This window comes from Tamandua tetradactyla, chromosome 4 (assembly GCF_023851605.1).
Source record: "Tamandua tetradactyla isolate mTamTet1 chromosome 4, mTamTet1.pri, whole genome shotgun sequence".
NCBI lineage: Eukaryota > Metazoa > Chordata > Mammalia > Pilosa > Myrmecophagidae > Tamandua > Tamandua tetradactyla.
In genome coordinates, this window is record NC_135330.1 from 27,941,722 (window position 1) to 27,963,446 (window position 21,725).

General features: G+C 35.5%; 1 protein-coding gene across 2 annotated transcripts in view; it reads right to left on the minus strand.

Moving 5' to 3' along the window:
* RC3H1 (ring finger and CCCH-type domains 1) overlaps positions 1-21,725 on the minus strand; it is a 90,106-nt gene that overhangs the window by 49,094 nt on the left and 19,287 nt on the right. For both annotated transcript variants that reach the window (XM_077157039.1, XM_077157038.1), the window contains exons 2-5: positions 9,901-10,021; positions 8,968-9,207; positions 8,377-8,552; positions 6,527-6,727 (exon numbers count right to left, since the gene is read on the minus strand). In XM_077157039.1, coding sequence (XP_077013154.1) covers positions 6,527-6,727; positions 8,377-8,552; positions 8,968-9,207; positions 9,901-10,021 — 738 coding nt within the window. The remainder of the gene's footprint in view (positions 1-6,526; positions 6,728-8,376; positions 8,553-8,967; positions 9,208-9,900; positions 10,022-21,725) is intronic.

Consider the following 21,725-nt stretch of genomic DNA (forward strand, 5'->3'; position numbering starts at 1 on the left):
TTTTTTAATTAATAAAAAAAAAAAGTAGAAGACTTTAAAACACCACTCTCAACAATGGATAAAACATCTAGTCTGACAATCAATAAAGAAGTACAGGTTGCCAATGATATACTAAACCAGCTAGACCTAATATAAATATGAATAGAACATTGTACACAGTGAAAACAAGAAACATTCTTGAGTATACATGGATCATTCTCCAGGAGAGACCATATGCTGGGTCACAAAACAAGTAACAGTAAATTAAAAAATACTGAAATCATACAATGTATATTATCTGACCAAAGTAGAATGAAGCTAGATATCAATAAGAAAGGGAGAAAAGGAAAAATGACAAATATGTGGAAATTAAACAAAATACTCTTAAAGAATCAACAGGTTAAAGAGGAAATCAGAAATGAAATTAGGAAATATCTTGAAGCAAATGAAAATAAAAATATAGTACACCAAAATCTGTGGGATACAACAAAGGCAGTGCTGAAAGGGAAATGTGTAACTCTACATGCAAGAAGAAAGATTTCATGAGAGAGATCTAACTAGAAAGAACTAGAAAAAGAAGAGCAAGCTAAACCCAACGCAAGCAGAAGGAAATATCAAAGATTATAACGGAGACAGAAGAAATTGAAAATGAAAACAATAAAGAGAAACAACAAAACCAAAATTGGGTTCTTTGAAAAGAGTCACAAAATCAAGAAACCTTTTGCTAGACTGACAAAGAAAAAAAGAGAAAGGATACAAATAACAAAAGTCAGAAATGAAAATGGACACATTAGGACCAACCATGCTGAAATAAAAATGACTCTGAAGATACTATAAATAATTTATGCCAATAAATGTGATAAACTGCTGTATTAGTTAGGGTTCTCTAGAGAAACAGAATCAACAGGGAACACTCGCAAATATAAAATTTATACAAGTGTCTCACATGACTGCAGGAACACAGAGTCCAAAATCCGCAGGGCAGGCTGTGAAGCTAACGATTCCAATGGAAGGTCTGGACGAACTCCACAGGAGAGGCTTGCCGGTCAAAGCAGAGAGAGTGCCTATCTCCTCTGAATCCTCCTTAAAAGGCTTCCAGTGATTAGATTGAGCATCACTCATTGCAGAAGACACTCCCCTTGGCTGGTAACAAATGGAATCAGCTGTGGATGCAGCTGACGTGATCACGATCTAATTCTATGAAATGTCCTCATTGCAACAAACAGACCAGCACTTGCCAACCATATAAACAGGTATCACCACTTGACCAAGTTGACACATGAATCTGACCATGACACCCGTGATGAAATAGACCAATTCTCAAAAACACACAAGCTATCTACATTGACTCAAAAAGAACCAGACGATCTCAACAAACCCATTACCAGTGAAAAGACTGAACAGTAATCAAACCTTCCATCAACGAAAAGTCCAGGATCAGATGGTCTAAACATTCCAAGAAGACTTAACTCCAATTCTGCTGAATTTTGCCCAAAAAAATTGATGAGGAGGGAACACTCTCTAACTCATTCTATGAGGCCAACACCACCGTTTACCAAAGCCGGATAAAGAAAACTATAGACCAATATCCCTTACGAATACAGATGTAAAAATCCTCAACAAAATACTAGCCAACTGAATCCAACAGCATATTAAAAGAATTATACAATTAATTTTGGGTGTAATTTTAATATGCTGTTGAATAATGATGTTGGAGGATCCATACTTCCCGATTTTAAAACTTATTACAAAGCCACATTAATTCAAGTGGGATCAACACTTGCTTCAACATAAGAAAACCAATTAATGTAAAACACTATATCAACAGAAGGAAGGAACAAAACCTCACGATCAAACCTCCATTGACACAGAAATCTGACAATATACAGCATGCTTTCTTGATAAAAAACACTTGAACACTAGGAATAGGAAGAAATTTCCTCAAATATGATAAAAGTCATATACGAAAATCCACAGCTAAATCCTACTTAATAGTAAAAGACTGAAAGCATTCCCTCTGTGATCAAGAGGAAGACAAGGATGTCCCTGTCACCATCGTTATTCGACAGTGTAGTAGAAGTATACTGGAAGTCCTTGTCCGCATAATTAGGCAGGAAAAAGAAATAAAAGGCATCCAAATTGGAACAGAAGACGTAAAGCAGACCCTATTTCTGCTATATGCAGAAAATCTTGAAAAATCCATTTATTAAAGCTAATAAATGAATTTAGCAGAAGTGGAGTATAAGATCAATATCCCAAAATTAATTGTGCTTCTATACACAAGGAGTAAGCAATTAGAACAAGAAATTAAGAAAAAGAATCCATTCACAATAGTAACTAAAAGAACAAATTATCTAGGAATAAATCTGACCAAGGATGTAAAAAGACTGGTACACAGAAAACAACAAAACACCAGTGAAAGAAATGAAAGAAGACCTAAATTAGTGGAAGGACATTGTGTCAATGGACTGAAAGACTAAATATTGTTAAGATATCGACTAGAGAAAGCAATTTATAAATTCAATGCAATCTCAATCAAAATTCAACAACGCCTTGTGCAGAAATGGAAAAGCTGATCATCAAATTTATATGGAATGGTAGAGGACCCAAATAGCTAAAGCCATCCTGAAAAAGAATAATGATGTTGGAGGATTCACACTTCCCTATCTTAAAACTTATTACAAAGCCACAGTAATTCAAACAGCATGGTACCAACACAACGACAGACACAGGCCAATGGACTAACACAGAGCTGAGAAATCAACCCCCACATTTATGACTAACTGATTTTTGACAAGGTGGCAAAGACTATTCAATTGCAAAAGAACAGTGTCTTCAACAGATGTTGCTGGAAGAAGTAAATCTCCATCTGTAAAGAAATGGAGGAGACTAAGAAATGATGAATATGCAACTAAGTGATGATATTGTGAATTACTGATTATGTTAATGTATTTTGTTTGTTAAATTTCATTAATAAATAAATTTAAATACAAAAAAAAAGAACTGGAGGAGGACCCCTAGCTCACACCATATAGAAAAATCAACTCAAAATGGACCAAAGACTTAAATATACAAGTTAGAAATATCAATCTCCTAGAAGAAAATATAGGGAAGCATCATCAGGACTTTGCATTAGGAAATGGCTTCTTAGACTTCACACCAAAAACACCAGCAACAAAAGAAAAAAAAAATAGACCTCATCAAATAAAATCTTTTTTCCTCAAAGGATTTTTTTTTTTTTTTTGGTTTAAACAACGGAAATTTATTTGCTCATCGACTGAGACTAAAAGTTCAAATCAGGTGAAGCTTTCTTCCTGAACACTTGGCTTTCTGGGTCTGGTTGCTGGACAGCCTTGGTTGTCTCCTGTCTCTCCCTTCTCTTCTGGGTTTTCTTGATTTCAGCTTCTTGTTTTCCTCTTATAAAGGACTCCAGTAATAGGAATAAGACCCATCCTGACTGGGCTGGGCCATACCTTAGCTGAAGTTACTTTAATAGGTCCTACTTATAATGGGTTCCCATCCACAGGAATAGATTACACTTCCTCAAAGGATTTTATCATAAAAGTAAAAAGACAACCTACATAATGAGAGAAAATATTTGGGAATCACATATCAAATTAAGAATTAATATCTAGGGTATGTTAAGAGGTCCTTCAATTTAACAAAAAGACAATCCAATTAAAAAATGGACTAATGACTTGAACAGACATCTCTCCAAAGAAGATATACATATGGTCAAAAAGCACAGGAAAAGATGTTGATCATTATTAGCCGTAAGGGAAATGCAAATCAAAACCATAATCAGAAAGCTTTTCATACCCATTAGAACAGCTGCTTTTGAAAAAAAAACAGAAAATAAATGTTGGTGAGGACATGGAGAAACAGGAATACTCATTCATTGCTGCTGGCAATGGAAAAATCATACACATATTATGTACGACACTGGCAGTCCCTCAGAAAGGTGAGTACAGAGCTGCTTGTATAACTATATATAGTAGTGGGATATCCACTTCTATATATAATATATACCAGAAAGAATAGAAAGCAGGTACTCAAACAGATATTTTCACACTGATGTCCATAGCAGCGTTATTCACAATTGCTAAAAGATGAATGCAATCCAAGTGTCCATCAACTGATGAATGGATAAATAATATGTGGTAGATATACACAATGAAAAAAGGAATAAAAAATGAATGAACTCCCAATATATGCAACAACATGGAAGAACCCTGAAGACATCATGTTGAGTGAAATGAGCCAGATACAAAAGAAATATTGTATGATCTTACTGATTTGAAACAAATAGAATATGGAAATTCATAGAATTACAATCTGGGGATGCAGGGAGATAGGGAGGGGTATAGAGAACGGGAAATTAAGACGTAAAATGTACAGAGTTCCTATTTGGAATAATGGAAATGTTTTAGTAACTAATGATGGTAATGGCAGATATATATGAATATACCCATTTATCTGAATATGATTAAAAGGGGAAATGTTAGATTGTATATATGGCAACATTAAAAACTTTTTTAAAAAAATCAGTGGAACTATACTATACAGAGTGAATCTTAAGTTAAACACTGGACTACAATTAATAGTACAAGTATAAAAATGTGCTATCATCAATTGTAACCAATATTCCACATCAATGCAAGGTGTTGGTGGGGCAGTATATGAGAATTCTTTATTTTATACACAATTGTTCTTTAAAACCACAACTTCTCTAATAAAGGAAACAAAAAGCACAAATAAAATCCTGGATGTCTATATGCAAAAGAACAAAGGTGAAACTCTACCTCATACCATATGCAAAAATCAACACATAATGTATCAAAGATCTCAATATAAGAACCAAAACTATGGTGGCAGAATTCTTGTCTGCCATGCCAGAGACCTGGGTTCGATTCCCGTAGCCTGCTCATGCCAAAAAAAAAATCAAAACTATGAAACTGGGAGAAGAAAACCTAGGGAAGCATCTTCAGGACCTTTATTTAGGTAATGGTTTCTTAGACTTTACACCCAAAGCACAAGCAACAAAAAGGAAAAATAGATAAATGGGACCTCATTAAAATTAAAAACTTGTGTGGACACCATATTTTATGCATGAACTTTCTGTAAAACTAAACTTCTCTAAAAAGTAAAAAAATAAAAATAAAAATAAAATGACCCCCCCGCCAAAAAAAAAAAAAGAACTTCTGTGCACCACAGGACTTTATCATGAATGTAAAATGACAAGCTACACAATGGGAGAAAATATTTGGAAACCATACATCCCATAAGGGCTTAGTATGCAGAATATAGTTTAAAAAATCCTTCACCTCAACAGAAGAAAAACAAACAAACCAATTAAAAAATGGGCCAAAGACTAGAAAAGGCATTTCTTCAAAGAAGATAAACAAATGGCCAAATATCACACAAAAAGATGCTCAATATCATTAGTCATTAAGAAAATGCCAATCAAAACCACAATGCTGGAGGTTATGGAGAAATTGGTATACTCATTCATTAAATTAGTGGGAATCTAAAACTGTACAGCCATCATGGAAGACAGTTTTGTGGTTCCTAAAAAAGTTAAGTCCAGAATTACCATATGACCTGGCAATCCCATTTCTACATAATTACCCAAAAGAACTGAAAGCATGGATTTGAACAGATATTCACACCTATGTTAGTAGTGGCATTATTCACAATTGCCAAAAGACGAAAGCAACCCAAGGTCCATCAAGCAAAGAGTGATAAGGGAAATGTAGTACATAGAGAAAATGGACTATTATTCAGCCATAAAAAGGAATGAAGTTCTGATATATGTGACAACATGGATGAACCTTAAAGGCACCATGTTGAATGAGGTAAGCAACGCACAAAAGGATAAATATTGCATGATCCTACTGATATGAAAAATTTGAATAAGTAAACTCATAGAGTCAAGATCTAGAATACAAGTTACCAGGAGATGGGGTGGAGGTAGGGAATCATGAATTAAGGCTTAAAATGTACAGCGTTTTTATATAGGACACTGGAAACATTTTGGTAATGGAGGGTTGTGATGGTAGCACAACATTATGAACATAATTAAGAGCAGTGAATTACACTTTAGTGTGGTTAAAAGCATCAATTTTAGGTTGAACATGTTACTAGAAAAAATATTTATTTTTAAATATATCCAAGGAATTGCACAACACAGTGAACCGTAAGTTAAATATATACTATAGGTTAATGGTATAATCATAAACATGCACTTTAATCAATTGTAACTTATGTACCACACCACTACAAGGTGTTAATAATAGGGTGGTATATGGGAGCCCTGTAATTTATGCATGACTTTTCTGTAAACCCACACCATTCTAAGAAAAAAAAACAAAAACCTTAAACAACAAGAAAAGAAGGGAGAAAGGCAGTAACAAAATAGAAAAAGGAGACTCTCAAGGGAATACGGGAGGTCCCTAGATAAATATTCATTAAATAAATGAATTACCAAATCATGAAGTACCAAAACTCTAAGATAGTCCAAGAAGCATGGAACAAAGAAAGGCTCTACCTTGTCAATAATAGACTGCATATGAGATTTGTGAGACTGGTCTCCATAAAGCAAAGAGGACCACTGGTCTGGTGCAATTCGTAAGCCTGCCTCCATAGCAATCTGCACTATCTGGGAGTCATGTTCTCTTCGCAGAGCTTCATAGGTTCTAAATTCTTCTTTCAGTTGCATCAAAGAAGAGTCTTCGTCACGTTTGGTGACCTAATGAGACACACACAGCTTCAAAATGAGTCAGGTAAAAAAATAAAGTGAGTTTTTAATTTATATGAACACATATTAATAACAGAAAAACTTAAATACAAGAAACAAAATCTTTTACAATAATAGCAGAATTAAAATGGAATAGACAGTTTTGCCTTCAAGTCATTTCTCACTTTGTAGAGGTCAAAATTCTGAATAGATTTAACAGAAAGAATGAATGAGCTTTACATTAGAATGAAACTCAACTATTGAATAAACCGTAACATAGTTGTGTGTGTATACATTTAAAATATGTTCTACAACTACTTGTGGTGCTGTGCTTTGAAATTTATTGCTTTTTTGTATATATGCTATTTTTCACAAAAAAGAAAAAAAAGTCGACTGTGATGATAAAAAAGTATTTATGCCTTCTAGCCTCCTATGTTCTGGAGCAGCCAGAAGGGAAAATCTGAGAGGATCGTATGGTAGCCCATGACAAACTCTGGGATCTCTCCTATAACAACTTGTTGAAGAGTACTTTGAAAACTAAAAAAAAAACCTGTTAATCAAGAGAAAAAAGTGGAGCTAAAAGAAGACATTATGGATATCAAGACCCATATTAAGGCTTTTAACTAGGGATTGGGAGGTTAATTTTGTGGGTATTCTAGGGTTTTGGGCCCATTATTATTCTTCACAGGAGAAGGCTGGATTTCCTTTCCTTCTCTTTTTTTGGTGGGGGGGAGAGGGGGAGCTGTGCATGGGGTGGGAGCTGAACCTGAGTCTCCTGCATGGCAGGTGAGCATTCTACCAGTTAACCACTTTTCCTTCCCTTTTACCTTTTTTTTTTTTTTTTTTTACACGGGCAGGCAATCGAACCCGGGTCTCCAGCACGGCAGGCGAGAACTCTGCCACTGTGCCACCATCGCCCACCCCCTTCTCTGTTTAAGCTTCCTATATGTATCTGTTCAGCGGTCTTAATAAAGACAAAATAATACTGGAAGTGGATATTCTAAAGTATATTCAGATTAAACTATACAATCTTGTTATTTTAATCTTTATGATATAGTGAGCAATTCCAGGACAATCTGGATCAAATAGAGTAATTTTGGCTAGAAGCTCCGACAGCTCCAGAAGCATCTAAGCAAAATAAGGGGTTGGTAGACAGAACTGGAGTCCATACCCCATTTCTAGCATATAATCTGACTCTAGAAAAAAAAAAAATTATGTCAGCATTTAACTAGAGCTTAAAAAAAATTAAATTAAATTGAGTTGAAACAGGAATTGGCGCTCCATCAGTGTACCTGGGCAATTACATACACCAGGAGTAAATAGCCAAATAAAATTTACTCATGTCTCAATGACTATCTCTTCAGGCAAATTATACTTTTAATCTGGTGAGAAACTGAGACAGCTTGTCAGTCTCTTTGAAAACAAAAACCTATAAAGCCTTTGTCTGAGATATATTGTTCAATATCCAACATAAAAAATTCAATACAATAGGATTTAACTATACTAGGACATCATCTACATTTAAAACAGAGAGAGAAAAAAGAAAAACAGCTGAAATTTTCCAAAAAGACACAGGGTACTTAATAAAACTCAGTTTTACTATTTAAATTTGAGGAAAGAACAATGTTTCCTTTCAAGCTGATATATAATATAGTTCATACCTTGAAGCAGGAGGCTCTATAAAGAAGCTGGACAACATGCCCAATGCTGGTTTTGGAGGCTTGAGGAAACCGTGGTTCCAATCTTTGCACCACAAAGAGAACCAATACTTTTCTTGACAAAGCAGAACCATCTTCTAAGGCCAGCAGAACCAGTTTTAAAGCTTCCTCTTGCATTGCTAGGAAAAGTTGGGTAAATGCAAAATTTATCATGTGAGAAATATAAGATCTATTTATTAGAACGATATTCAATAATTTCTGCAGCTAATATACAATTAATGGCTAAAACAATATTCACAGTGTGAATTTAAAATCATTTCTTGGTAATTTTTTATTAAATTCAGTATATTTTGCTTGAAAAATCAGATTTTAGAAAATCATCTATCAAAATCAACAAACTTTCACCACTGAAAGAAAAATTTTAAGTTCTCTGAAAAACTAACTTATATGGAATTTCCCTAAACACAATTGTCAAGCAGACTATGACTTGGTAGCCACAGACTATTGCAAAGAACTAGTCTCTGTGTATCACTTGTAGTTTCTACATCATACTTTTAGAACTAATATAGTAAGTATCAAACTTTAATAATATACCTGGTCCAAGGAATTGGCAGCCTCTAGCCCTGACTGCTGCCCAGAGATTGGAAGAGAGTTGCTGAGGATTCTGGTGCTGGAGAATGAGCTCTGTTACTGTTCGTTCACCTAAGGATCGAGCTGCCCTCATAGCACGAATCCTGCCTTCTTCTTCCACTAGCTGGCAGTGCACCAGAGTCACCAGTTTCCTCTGCATGGGACGACTGAGAACACTCTGAGTAGTGCTATTCAGACCCACTCCTTTAAAAGAAAGTAAAGATGTTATTTGTAGGTTTAAAATGTAAATGTAAGAGTATCTTCTTGACGGGCTGAGTGACTTGTGGGTATGTAAATAGTTCTAGATTCTACTAGAATATTTAAAATAAAAACTACGTAAGTAGTCTAGTGATCATGTTTTTTAAGTATACAAAAGCTGCTATCTCATGGAAACTTACCACTCATTAAATATACTATTACTCATTTCAATCATGGAGGAATAAAGAAAACAGCCCAGACAACACTAATAATTAGTTTAAGATGCAAATTTTAAATTCTTAACAATTCTGCATATTATTTCACAAGAGTTCATCTTACTGTCATCAGGAAATAGCAAGCCCTTCAGAGAAGTAATGACAACTTCCATTTTTATTATATTCCCTATAGCAATCAATTAAAACTGGAGAGAAGGCAGAAAACAGAGCTGTTAAATGAAGAACGCTTATGAATCACTAGTGCATCTTATACTTATTTCTGCAACTTATTTGAATGTTTCCCTTATCACATAAACTGAGAATTCACTATTTTATTAGATATGCTTTGTAATGAATAATTTAGCACGCAGTGTGTTTGATTTACAATAACTAAAGTTCATTAACATTGACTGACAATCCATGATTTTTATGGTAAAACGGGCATTAGACATTTGCCTAGCAGAGATGATTGTATGAGATTTACCTCTAGCACTGCTGAGTGGTTTCAGGTACAATGCTAATTCTTCTACACATTTCTTGGCTTCCTCATAATGCTTTGTATCTTCAACCCCACTACACAAAGTAATGGGCTGCTGCTCAGGGACCTGGAGGCCACATGAATAAGTCTGAGTATTCATTAACTAATCAAACAAATATATTTTACTAAATACAATTTATATATATGCTACTCAAACACTGGCAACACCAACACTCCCACTAATTTCTGAATTTGTTCAAATTATAAAGTCTTTTCTATACATACACAAAATATTATGCATTTTTTGTAAGTTTTGAGATTTAATTCACATACCATAAATTTAAACTGTATAATCCAATGGCTTTTATTATACTCACAGTTGTGCAATGATCACCACAATAAATTTTGAACCACTTTCATTACATATACTTTTAATAACCAGCCCCACTGCCTCTCACCCACCACCACCTCCCACTCACAAATTTTAATCTTTCCATCTCTTATGGAATAAGTATCATATAATATGTAGTCCTTTATGACTTGCTTCTTTCACTTAGCATTTTTCAAGGCTCATCCATGTTGTAGCATGTTGCTGAATAATATTCCATTGTAAGAATATACATGACATTTTATTTATCCATTCATCAGCTAATGAACATTTGGGTCGTTTCTACCTTTTGGATATTGTGAATTCTACTGCTATGACCAAGATTTTGTGTGGACATGTTTTCACATCTCTTTGCTATAATAACCCTACACATCTCTTCGCTATAACCCTAGAATTGTAATTGCTGGGTCATATGGTAATTCTATGTTTACCTTATTGAAGAGCAGCTGACTATTTTCCAAAGTACCATTTACATTAACTATCATCAGTTAGTTGATTTCTCTACATCCTTCGTATCGTCTTTCTTTTTGGTTATAACTACCCTACTGATTATAAAATTGCATATCTAATTTTAGTATTTTATTGCCCTGATGGCCAATAATGTCCAGCATCTTTTCATGTGTGTGTTGTCCACATGTATATCTTCCGTGGAGAAATATCTATTCACATCCTTTGCCCATTTTTAAATTGGGCTGTCTTTTTATTATTGAGTTCTAAGAATTCTTTATATGTTCTGGATACAAATACCTTACTAGATATATTATTTCCAAAAATTTTTCCACACTGGAGCTGTCTTTTGACTCTCATGATAGTGCCCTTTGAAGCACAAAAGTTTTTAATTTAGATGAAGTACCAATTTATCTACTTTTTTTCTCTTGTTGCTTGTATTGTTGGCAATGTATCTAAGAATTCTTTGCCAAATTCAAGGTAGTGAACATCTATGTCCTATGTTTCTCTCTAATAGTTTTAGCTCTTACATTTAGGTCTTTGAGACATTTTAAGTTATTTTGTATCTTTGACATAAGAGTCCAACTTTTTTTTTTTTTTGGCATGTTACCATCCAGTTGTTTCAGCACCATTTGTTGAAAAGACTATTTTTTTCCCATTGGATGGTCTTGACACCCTTGCTGAAAATAAGCTGAACATAGATATATGAAGTTATTTCTGGACTCTCAACTCTATTCCATTGATCTACATGTTATCATGAGTCAGTACCATATATCTTCCTTTGTAGTAAGCTTTGAAATTAATTTCAAAATTGTTTTGGATGTTCTGGGTCCTCTGCAATTCTGCATGACTTTTTTTTTTTTTATACACGGGCAGGCACCGGGAATTGAACCCAGGTCCTCTGGCATGGCAGGCAAGCATTCTTGCCTGCTGAGCCACCATGGCCCGCCCTCTGCATGACTCTTAGTATCAGTTTGTCAATTTCTACAAAGAGATAAGCTAGGATTCTGAGAGGGTTTTAACTGAATTTATAGATCAGTTTGGAGTACTGTTATGTTAATGTTAAGTCTTTTGATCCACAAACGATGATGTTTTCCCATTTATTTAGATTTTCTTAAATATCTTTCAAAACGTTTTATAATTTTCACTGCTTTTGTTAGATTTATTCCTAAGCATGTTTCATATTTTTTGACACTACTGTAAATGGAATTATTTGCTTAATTTCATTTTTGAATTGTTTCAAGTGTATAAAAATACAGCTGACTTTTTTTTAATGTTGGTTTTGTATCGTCCAACACTGCTGAACGTGTTTATTAGTTCTAAGTTTTTTTCATGGATTCCTTAGGATTTTCTATATATATGATAGTATAAACTGTTAATAGAGATAATTTTACTTCCTCCTTTCCAATCTGGATGCCTCTGATTTCTACCCTAACTAAACTTCTAATGTGCTGTTCAATTTAAGTAGCAAAAGTGGACACTGTTTCATTCCTAATCTTAAAAAGAAAACATCTAGTCCTTCACCATTAAGTGTGAGGTCTTTTATAGATGAGGGTTGAAGAAGTTCCCATCTATTTCTACTTCATTGAATTATATATTTTTCAAATGACAGGTGTTTGATTTCGTCAAGTGCTTTTTCTGTATCTACTAAAGATGATCATGTAGCTTTGTTATTCTGTTGATAATAGTGATTAACCTCAACACAATAGTGAATTATACTAATTCACTTCATATGTTAAACCAATTTTGCATTCCTGGGATATATCTCATCTGATTATGGGATATAATTTCATTCATATGTTGCTAGATTCTGTTTGCTAGTATTTTGTGCAGAGTTTTTTTGTCTATATTCATAAGAAACTGGTCTGTAATTTTCCTGTAATGTCTCTGGTTTTGGCAGCAGGGTAATACTGACCTCATAGAATGAGTTGGTAAGTGTTTCCTCATCTTTTATTTTTGGAGAGTTTGTGAATAATTGGTATTACTTCTTTAAATGTTTGGTAGAATTCATCAGTGAAGCCAGCTGGGTCGCCTCTTCTTCATGGGTAGTTTTTGATTATTAATTAAATCTCTACTTGATAAAGGCATATTCAGAATTTCTGTTCTTTAATAAGTTTTGGCAGTTTGTGTCTTTGTAGGAATTTGTCTATTTCATCTAAATTATCTAATTTATTGGCATAATGTTGTTCATAGTATTCCCTTATAATCCTTGTTATTTCTGTAAGTTCAGTAGTAATGTCCACTCTTTTATTACTGATTTTAGTAATTTGACTCTTTTCTTTTTTTGGCCACTCCACCTAATGGTTTGCCAATTATGTTGCACTTTTCAAAGAGCTATCTTTCGTTTTTAATTTTTCTATATATCTTTTAATTTCTACCTTAATCGTTGTTTTTTCTTTGCTGGCTTTTTAAGTTTGTTCTTTCTACATTGTCTTAGATGGAAAGTTAGGTTATTGATTGAAGATCTTTCTTTTTTTAGGTATGAAGTGTTTTTGTCTTAATTTTCCTTACTCTTTCTCCTCTCCTCAACCTACCCTGTCCAATTCTTTTCCTGCCCTACCCACAGGCCCATCCCATAGCACTAATGGGGCTATTATGGATTAGTTTTACGCCTATAGATCATTTGTGGTCTCAGGCGTGTCTACATTATTCAGCCTCCAAAGAAGCTGATAAGCTTTAACACCAGCAGCAAAGGGCAGTAAGTTTTTTCAAGACCAACAAGGCCCCACGCTGGCACCTCATTTTAAAAGCAAGTTTGGTTCCAGCTGGCATTAATATAGAATATTTGCCTCTATAATCCTATTTCCATATTCCTCATCGCTACAAACTACTTTCAGACCCAGAATCCTACAAGGCCATATATTCAGCTCTGTTTATCACTGTGCAGTTCTACTCTGTGTCTGGTTCACAGAAATATTTATCTTGTTTTTGAGCCAGCTAAGTTTCTCTCTCTCACTCTCTTTTAAGATAACAGCTAAAAATAAGCTGAAATTTTGATCCTTGAAATCAGAGCTGTTGTCATTTACCCCAAGCTATTACTCACTAGTCTTTCCTAGAATGAAAAAGTTTCGTATCTCTTGTAATGAAGGACACAGAGAAAACTGGAATTTAACTGAAATCTTGGCCTTCCTAGTCTCTTCTTAGGCAGTATGAGTGACTTTGTTCTTAGATGAAGAGCCTGACTTCATCTAAGTGACTCCAGAACCTGATGTTTTATTTTTAACAGTCACTCCCCTTACCTAACCTCTACTGTTAACCTCTAACCTGCTTTCTACCTGCCAATTTGCTGTTTTTAGTCATTTCTAGTTATATGACAACTTTTGGCCTTATATACCTTGCATATTTCACTGAGCAATGTTTTCAAGGTTCTTCCATGCTGCATGTGTCTCGTAACTTCATTGTTTTATCTTTCCTGAAAAATATTCCATTGTGTGTATGTACCATATTTTGCTTATCCATTCATTTGTCAAGGGACACTTTGCTTGTTCCCACTTTTTGGCTATTGTGAATAATGCAACTGAAAACACTGGTGTACAAGTATCTGTTTGAGGCCCTGTTTTCGCTCCTTTTTGGTATATACCCAGAAGTGGAATTGCCAGATCATATGGAAATTCTATATGTAACTTTATGAGGAACTTCCATATTGCTTTCTATAGTGGCTACATTGTTGTAGATTTCCACCAACAATGCATTAGAACTTCAATTTTCTCCATATCCTCTCCAGCACTTATTTTCTTTTCAAAGATCTTTGTTAGTATGAAGAGATTATCTCATTGAGATTTTGATTTACATTTCCTTAATGGCTATTTATGTTGAGGATCCTTTCATGTGTTTATTGCCATTTGTGTATTTTCTTTGGAGACATGACTATTAAAGTTCTTCAGATATTCTGGATATTAAGCATCAATTCTATTATTTTTGCTTTTTGTATTTTGGGGCTCTGTTGTTAGGTGCATATATATTTTAATTGCTATATCCTCTGGGTAAATTAACCCCTTTATTATTATAAAATGTCCCCCTTTAGCTTTAGTAACATTTTACTTTAAAGTCTATATTGTCTGCTATTAGTATAATCACTCCTGCTCTCTTTGCATATGCTGACTTCATGATATATCATTTTTCACCCTTTACTTTCAACCTATTTGTATCTTTGAATCTAAAGTGTCTCCTGTTGATAGCATTTACTTAAATCTTTTTATTAATTCCGTTTGACAATCTTTGCTTTTGTTAATCACTTCATACTTAATGTTATTAACGATATAGTTTGATTCATATTTGTGCCAGTTTGAAGCCATTATATACCCAAGAAAAGCCATGTTTTAATACTGATCTAGTCTTGTGGGACCAACCCTGTTGTTTAGGGTGGGAAACTTTGATTGGATTGTTCCATGGAAATGTGACACACCCAACTGAGGGTGTGGCTTATTGATTAGATTTAGATTTGACTCTGCCCATTCGAGGTGGGCCTTGATTAGTTTACTAGAGTCCTTTAAAAGGGGAAAAATTTGGGGGAAAGCTCAGAGTCAACAGAAGACCTAGACATTTGGAGTTGTAGAAAGAAAATGTCCCTATAGAAGCTGTTTGAAAAACAAACCAGAAATATTCTCGACCCATTGGCCTTTCTTGAGTTAAGGTGTCTTTCTCTGGATGCCTGAGTTTGGACATTTTTATGGCCCTTAGAACTGTTATTTTGTAACTTAATTCTCCTTTTAAAGGCTGTTTCATTTCTGATATATTGCATTCCAGCAGCATTTTGCAAACTAACACACTATTTTAATTTTTTTATATGTCAGTCTTTTTTGTTCCTGTTTCTCCTAAACTGCTTTCTTTGGCATTGAGTGAATATTCCTAGTACAACATTCATATATTCTTGTGAGTTACTTTCTTAGTGATTGCTCTAGGACTTACCATATGTATCTTATCAGAATCTACGTTAGATTTACACTAACCCAATTCCAGTGAGATTTAGAAATATTAGTACTCCTATATAGTTCTAGTTCCTCTCTTCCCTTTTTGAGCTGCGATCATTATACAAAGTATATGTTACAAACCCGACAATGCATTGTCATAATGATTACTATATATATATATATATATATATATATATGTTACTTTATATAAAAAAATCATTTGTTCCTTTGAATTAGTTTCCTTATTGCTCTCTTTTACCACAGATTAGGACTAATGGGCTCAGGATACACAACTCTAAAATGTTTATAAAATATCACATTCCACTCAAATGCAGATGGATATTTTTTAATGTTAACATAATTTAGTAACAGCCCCTACAAGTACACAAAGCTAAACTAAGCATTCCATAAAAAGGATCTTACTTCATACTATAAATGAGAAGTTAGAATTTAACAAATAATTATGATTATTGAACATTTCTTTTTACTTTCTAGTATATTAGAAAAGCCAGAGAGAAATACCTTAAATCTCTGAACTGTAATCCAGCTGTCTTGATCTCTGATAAAGACCTTTTAACTATATAGCCTTTATCTTGTGATTGTAAAAACCTTGTGTCCAACCACATTTGTACCCCTCTATTCTGTTTTTCAACTTGAGAGTCTTATGACCACTAAAGGCAATGCCTAATATTCATTAATGAAGAGCCTTGAGTCAGCCCAGAACTAACCAACCTCAATTGCAAAATTATCTTGCTAGGCAGAGCTGGATCTAACCAAAACTGGCCCACCTGACATGCACAGTAGCTTAAATTTTAACCTATAAGTAACCTATACCTCATGTAACATTAAAAATCACAACCATCATTATATTAAGGCTGCATTTTCTTACATACATTCTATGACTAAGCATGCAATCAATCTGCACATGCTCAAAAACTAAAATGTCTTTAACTTCATCTCAAGCCATTGTACTCATTATCTTAAAACCTGCCATCTTTTGATACTATATTATCACAGACTGCAGATTTTTAGACTGATAGGCTTTCTTATCTATTTAGCGCTTAGCAATAAACACTCTTTGAAACCCTAGTTTGAGGAATTGATCATCAGAATGCACTGGGCAGAGAACCATTTCTGATCAGTGTCAATATCAAAGGTAATGCAGAGTTGGTGAATTTGGGGGCTGAAAATCACTTATGCCTAACCTCTTTTTACAAGTCTGAAAGCAAGAAAACGATTCGTTCACGTCATTAAAATGAAATCTAAATTCTGACTTTAAATTCACTTTAAAAATATGACTTGAATCAGGTACATATCCAAGCAAGAAAAATGAATAGGAGTGTGTACTGAAAAACTTGGCTGATTTTTGTCACTAGTTCTTAGGGAGGGAACCTCTGAATCTTTGGAATATCCCCAGACTGGAGCATTTTCTGTTATTCATGGTGGGCCCGGGATCACACCTGATAATTCATATGGTTAGGAGAAGACAAAGAGGGGACAGCCACACCTGTAAATCACTAGAAAGTCAAACCAGGTGGTTATGGGGTTGGAGCTTTGAGCCACATATTATCAGCCCATCTTCCAAACCTCTGGCAGTAAAGGGAAGCTACAGACTGAGTTCAACTAGGTGGATGTTGATTCTATCAATAATGGCTATATAATAAGACCCCACATAAACACCAAAAACTTGAATCCCAGAAGAGCTTCCAAGACTGAAAATGTCACTATGCCAGGAAGCTGACTCGTTCTGACTCCACAGGAGACAAGCTTGGAAGCTTGAGTTTAAGACCCTCCCAGACCTTGGCCTTAGGTATCTCTTCTTATGGCTTCCTATTTGTATCCTTTTACGTTACTGTAACTATAATCTTAAGTATAGTACTTTCAGTGAGTTCCGTGAGTAGTTCTCATGAATTATTTCACCCCAGGGATGATAGGAAGGCCTGAATTTGTAGCCAGTTGGCCAAAAGTGTAGGTGGCCTAGGACCCCAAATTTGTAACTGGTGCTTGAAGGACAACCTTGTAAATGACTGCCTTTAAGAATGGCCTAACTGGGTGGGCCACGGTGGCTCAGCAGGTAAGAGTGCTTGCCTGCCATGCCTGAGGATGCGGGTTCGATTCCCCGTGCCTGCCCATGTAAAAAAAAAAAAAGAATGGCCTAACTCCAGGTAGTTAGAGTCAGAATGGAACTGATTGAGTTACTGCAGTCTTTGCACTTACTGACTGAATTTTTGGCAGCCTTCATTCAGAGTATAAGCAGTAGAGTTAAATCTCCTTATCTCATTAAAGCAAAATTGGAGTTTTTCCAGTTTTTCCACAGATGGAGTATCTCCATCTTCACACTGTAAGCAAGAATATATACTTTTTCATTCTTTTACAACTCACTTCATTTGTATTTATAAAATTAATCAATTAGTACTCTTAATCAAAGTGAGATGTATATGTATGACCTCTTGAGGCTATTTTCTAAAGAGTTCAAGTATACATGTATCAAAAGAATATAATCCAAAGTTTATTCAAGGTACTAAATCCATATTTGATGAGGCTTTATATGTAGAGAATTTATTTTAGCAGAAAATGTTTTCCTTCCTCAATTTACATATAATCTCTGAACAGCTACTTAAATACAGCCTCTTCTACTTAGAGCAGCATCCTCTCTCACCTGAAGACTCTTTCACCTCCACTGAAGTCCCAAAGGCCACTATGTGAAACAGTCTCGTATGAGTGACTAATTAGTTTTCAGCAACCATATAGCGCCTATGTTAACTATTGCTGAGGACTCAATCATTTAGGAAATAAACAGAAACCCTTGTTGAATCTCTATTTCTATGGTCATTACAGTATTATGTCAGAGTTACAAATTTTTAAAAAATTAAAAAACGAACCCCTTGGGGGCTCATAATAAAATCAAGTAAGTTTCTCCTCCCTGTATTATACAGAAAATATGGAATGGAGTTATGTTTATGTTCTTAAACTAGATAGTTTCAGCACTTCAGAAAGCCTTTTCAGTAGTTATTTGTCTCCAATCCTTAAAGATTAAATATAGAAGCCTGTTACTAAAGAGATGGCTGCAGAAGAAACTATATTTAGACATTGAAAGGCATGTAAAGGAAGAGAAAGAACTCTAAATGCTTACAAAATGAATGGTCTGGTCTTGAGCAGTAAGAGTACAATAGGAGCTGGGAATGTACATGCATTTAAGAAGGACAGGAACCGGAACGACACAGGGAGATGACCTCCCTGTGTCAGGACATACCATATTTTAGGACTAATGCCTTTAACAGCTGAAAGTGGGTTAATGCACTTCTCAAATTTAATAACATGAAAGTGTAAATAACTGTCTTCAGATAAAATTTTCATTTCCAAAAATAAAGGAAGAAAGACTAGAAAGATCACTGACACTACAGGAAAGTGAGCAAAAACTAGAAATTGAAGACAAATGTAATCTACTTCACATTTTGACAAAACACAATTCAAATCATATATATTTCATTTCTGCATACGTGAGGTGTTTGAGACCAGCCAAACATGTTTGCATCTCCTGGTCCCATCTTATCAAGAGGCTACTGTGGCTATGTGTATTTCTTTGTTCCCTTGAACAAACCTGATTAGACCTGGAGTGTAACTCTATCCTAAACGGAACCAAGAGATAACCTGTTCCAGAAATTTGCCATAAGGACAAGAGGACTCTAGTGGACCTCTACTGGTTGATTTGGCTTAGTGTTAAAGCTGAGTTGAGTGTATTTGTATTTTGCTTCATGTGAATGGGAGCCCAAAAAGCCAGTCTAGAAAGGGAAGAAAGGCTGATAGATAGATAGGGAAAAGCAGAGACATGCTGAAACAGAAAGTGACTGAGAGAGCAGGAGTTGAAGTAGATGGAAAGAGAAGGAAGAACAAAACTGGTGTTGGGGAAGGGAGGGATCACCTTAGTTTGTGACAACCTTCTGGTTCTTCATTCAAGACCTTTCTAAGGCCTTAATGTACTTAAAGCCCTGGGTCTGTAGGATGCCACTGTACCCTTCCAATTAATTAGACTTTTCACACAAGCTACCTTGAGTCGCTTAATTCCTCACAAAACAAATCATTCCCATATGTGCTGGTCTGAAAGGAAGTATGCCCCCTAAGAAAAGCCATGTTTTGATATAAATCCCATTTCATAGGGGAAGAATAATCCCTATTCAATACTGTATATTTGAAACTGTAATGAGATCATCTCCCTGGTTGATGCGATTTAGTCAAGAATGGTTGTTAAACTGGATTGGGGGATGACATGTCTCCACCCATTTGAGTGGGTCTTGATTGGTTTACTGGAGTCTTATAAAAGAGGAAACATTTTGGAGAGAGAGATTCAGAGAGAGCAATACTACGAAGCAGAGAGTCCACCACCCAGCAACCTTTGGAGATGAAGAAGGAAAACGCCTCCCGGGGAGCTTCATGAAACTGGAAGCCAGGAGAATAAGCTAGCAGATGATGCCGTGTTCGCCATGTGCCCTTCTAGATGAGAGAGAGAAGCCCTGACTGTGCTTGCCATGTGCCATTCCACTTGAGAGAGAAACCCTGAACTTCACCGACCTTCTTGAACCAAGGTATCTTTCCCTGGATGCCTTAGATTGGACATTTCTATAGACTTGTTTTAATTGGGACATTTTCTCGGCCTTAGAACTGTGAACCAGCAACTTATTAAATTCCCCTTTTTAAAAACCATTCCATTTCTGGTATATTGCATTCTAGCAGCTAGCAGACCAGAACACCATAAGACAAAAACAAAATGGTATGGCAGAAATAAATGCAGAGTTGGATAATCCTGGGCACAAATCTATCACTTAATTGGTGGAACAGAAGATGAATACTTAACGTATTGTGAGTTTTAGTTTCCTTTTTTGGTAAAATGGTATTATAACCTCATAGTTTTTAAAAAACACTTCTTAGACATTTGTATTCATGGGTGAAACAATATAATGTCTGAAATTTGTTTAAGGTACTCCAGCAAAATGTCAAACAAAAAAAAGGGAGAGAAGAAAAAAAGATGAAATAAAAGTGGCAGAATGTTGATAATTGTTAGTGGTATGGTTCATAATACTATTTCTGCTACTTTTGTGATGTTTGAAAATTGTTGTGCTCCTTAGTATTTCCTTGGAGAAAAGGGGGAATTCTCTTTAACCTGTCCATTGCATAAAGGTTAGAAGCTCCTAACTTTCCCACTGTCTACGTCTATTCCTTTTAATATTAAATTTTGTTTCATTACCTTTCCTACAATCTTTACAAACCAAATAAATATTCAATTTGTAATTAAATAATTCTTCCTATAACATTTATGTCTTCTAGAGATACTCTGAATATTAACAACAAGAAGTTTGATATCTCAACAAGTATTTTCTTACAATTTCTCCTTTAGACAATACTAACTCTTCAAACTTCTTTCTTATAAAATAGTCAAAACTTATTTTTCTACTCATTGGTGTTAATTCTGAGGAGCTTTGAAGAATAACAGTCTCTCTTATATAGATGACAGTGTTCAATTTCAGCTCGCTCTCCCTCTCTTTCTTCAGTGGCTCAAATCTCCAATTTCAGTCCCAGTTTCTTCAACTACTTTGCATAAGAGTAGTTCAAATTCAATCATCATGGTTCATGGCACATCCTACTTTATAAAGATACCTGTTAAAATTCAGTGTTATGGAGGGACTTTCGGAGAAGATGGTGGCTTAGTAAGACGCGCAGGTCTTAGTTCCTCCTCCAGAACACCTACTAAAGAAACAGAAACGGTACAGAACAGCTTCTGGAGCCACGACAGAGACCAAAAAGACAGCGTACCCCATTCTGGAATGGCTGAACCGGCTGGAAGAATCCGCTGCGGTGAGATCTCCGAGGGGCGCGCGCTTCCCCGGGCCGTGGTGGCTGGCGGCCGGAGCCCCTCCCTCCCCTCCTTCCTGGGCCGGCTGGGAGATTTGGAAAGGCGGTGCCCTCAAGTCACGGCAGCAGGCGCCACCCCCCGACGCACGGATTCCCGGGCCGGCTGGGAACTTTGGATCGGCACTTCCCCAAGCCAAGACGACCGGCACCCCTCCCTCCCTCCTTCCCGGGCCGGCTGG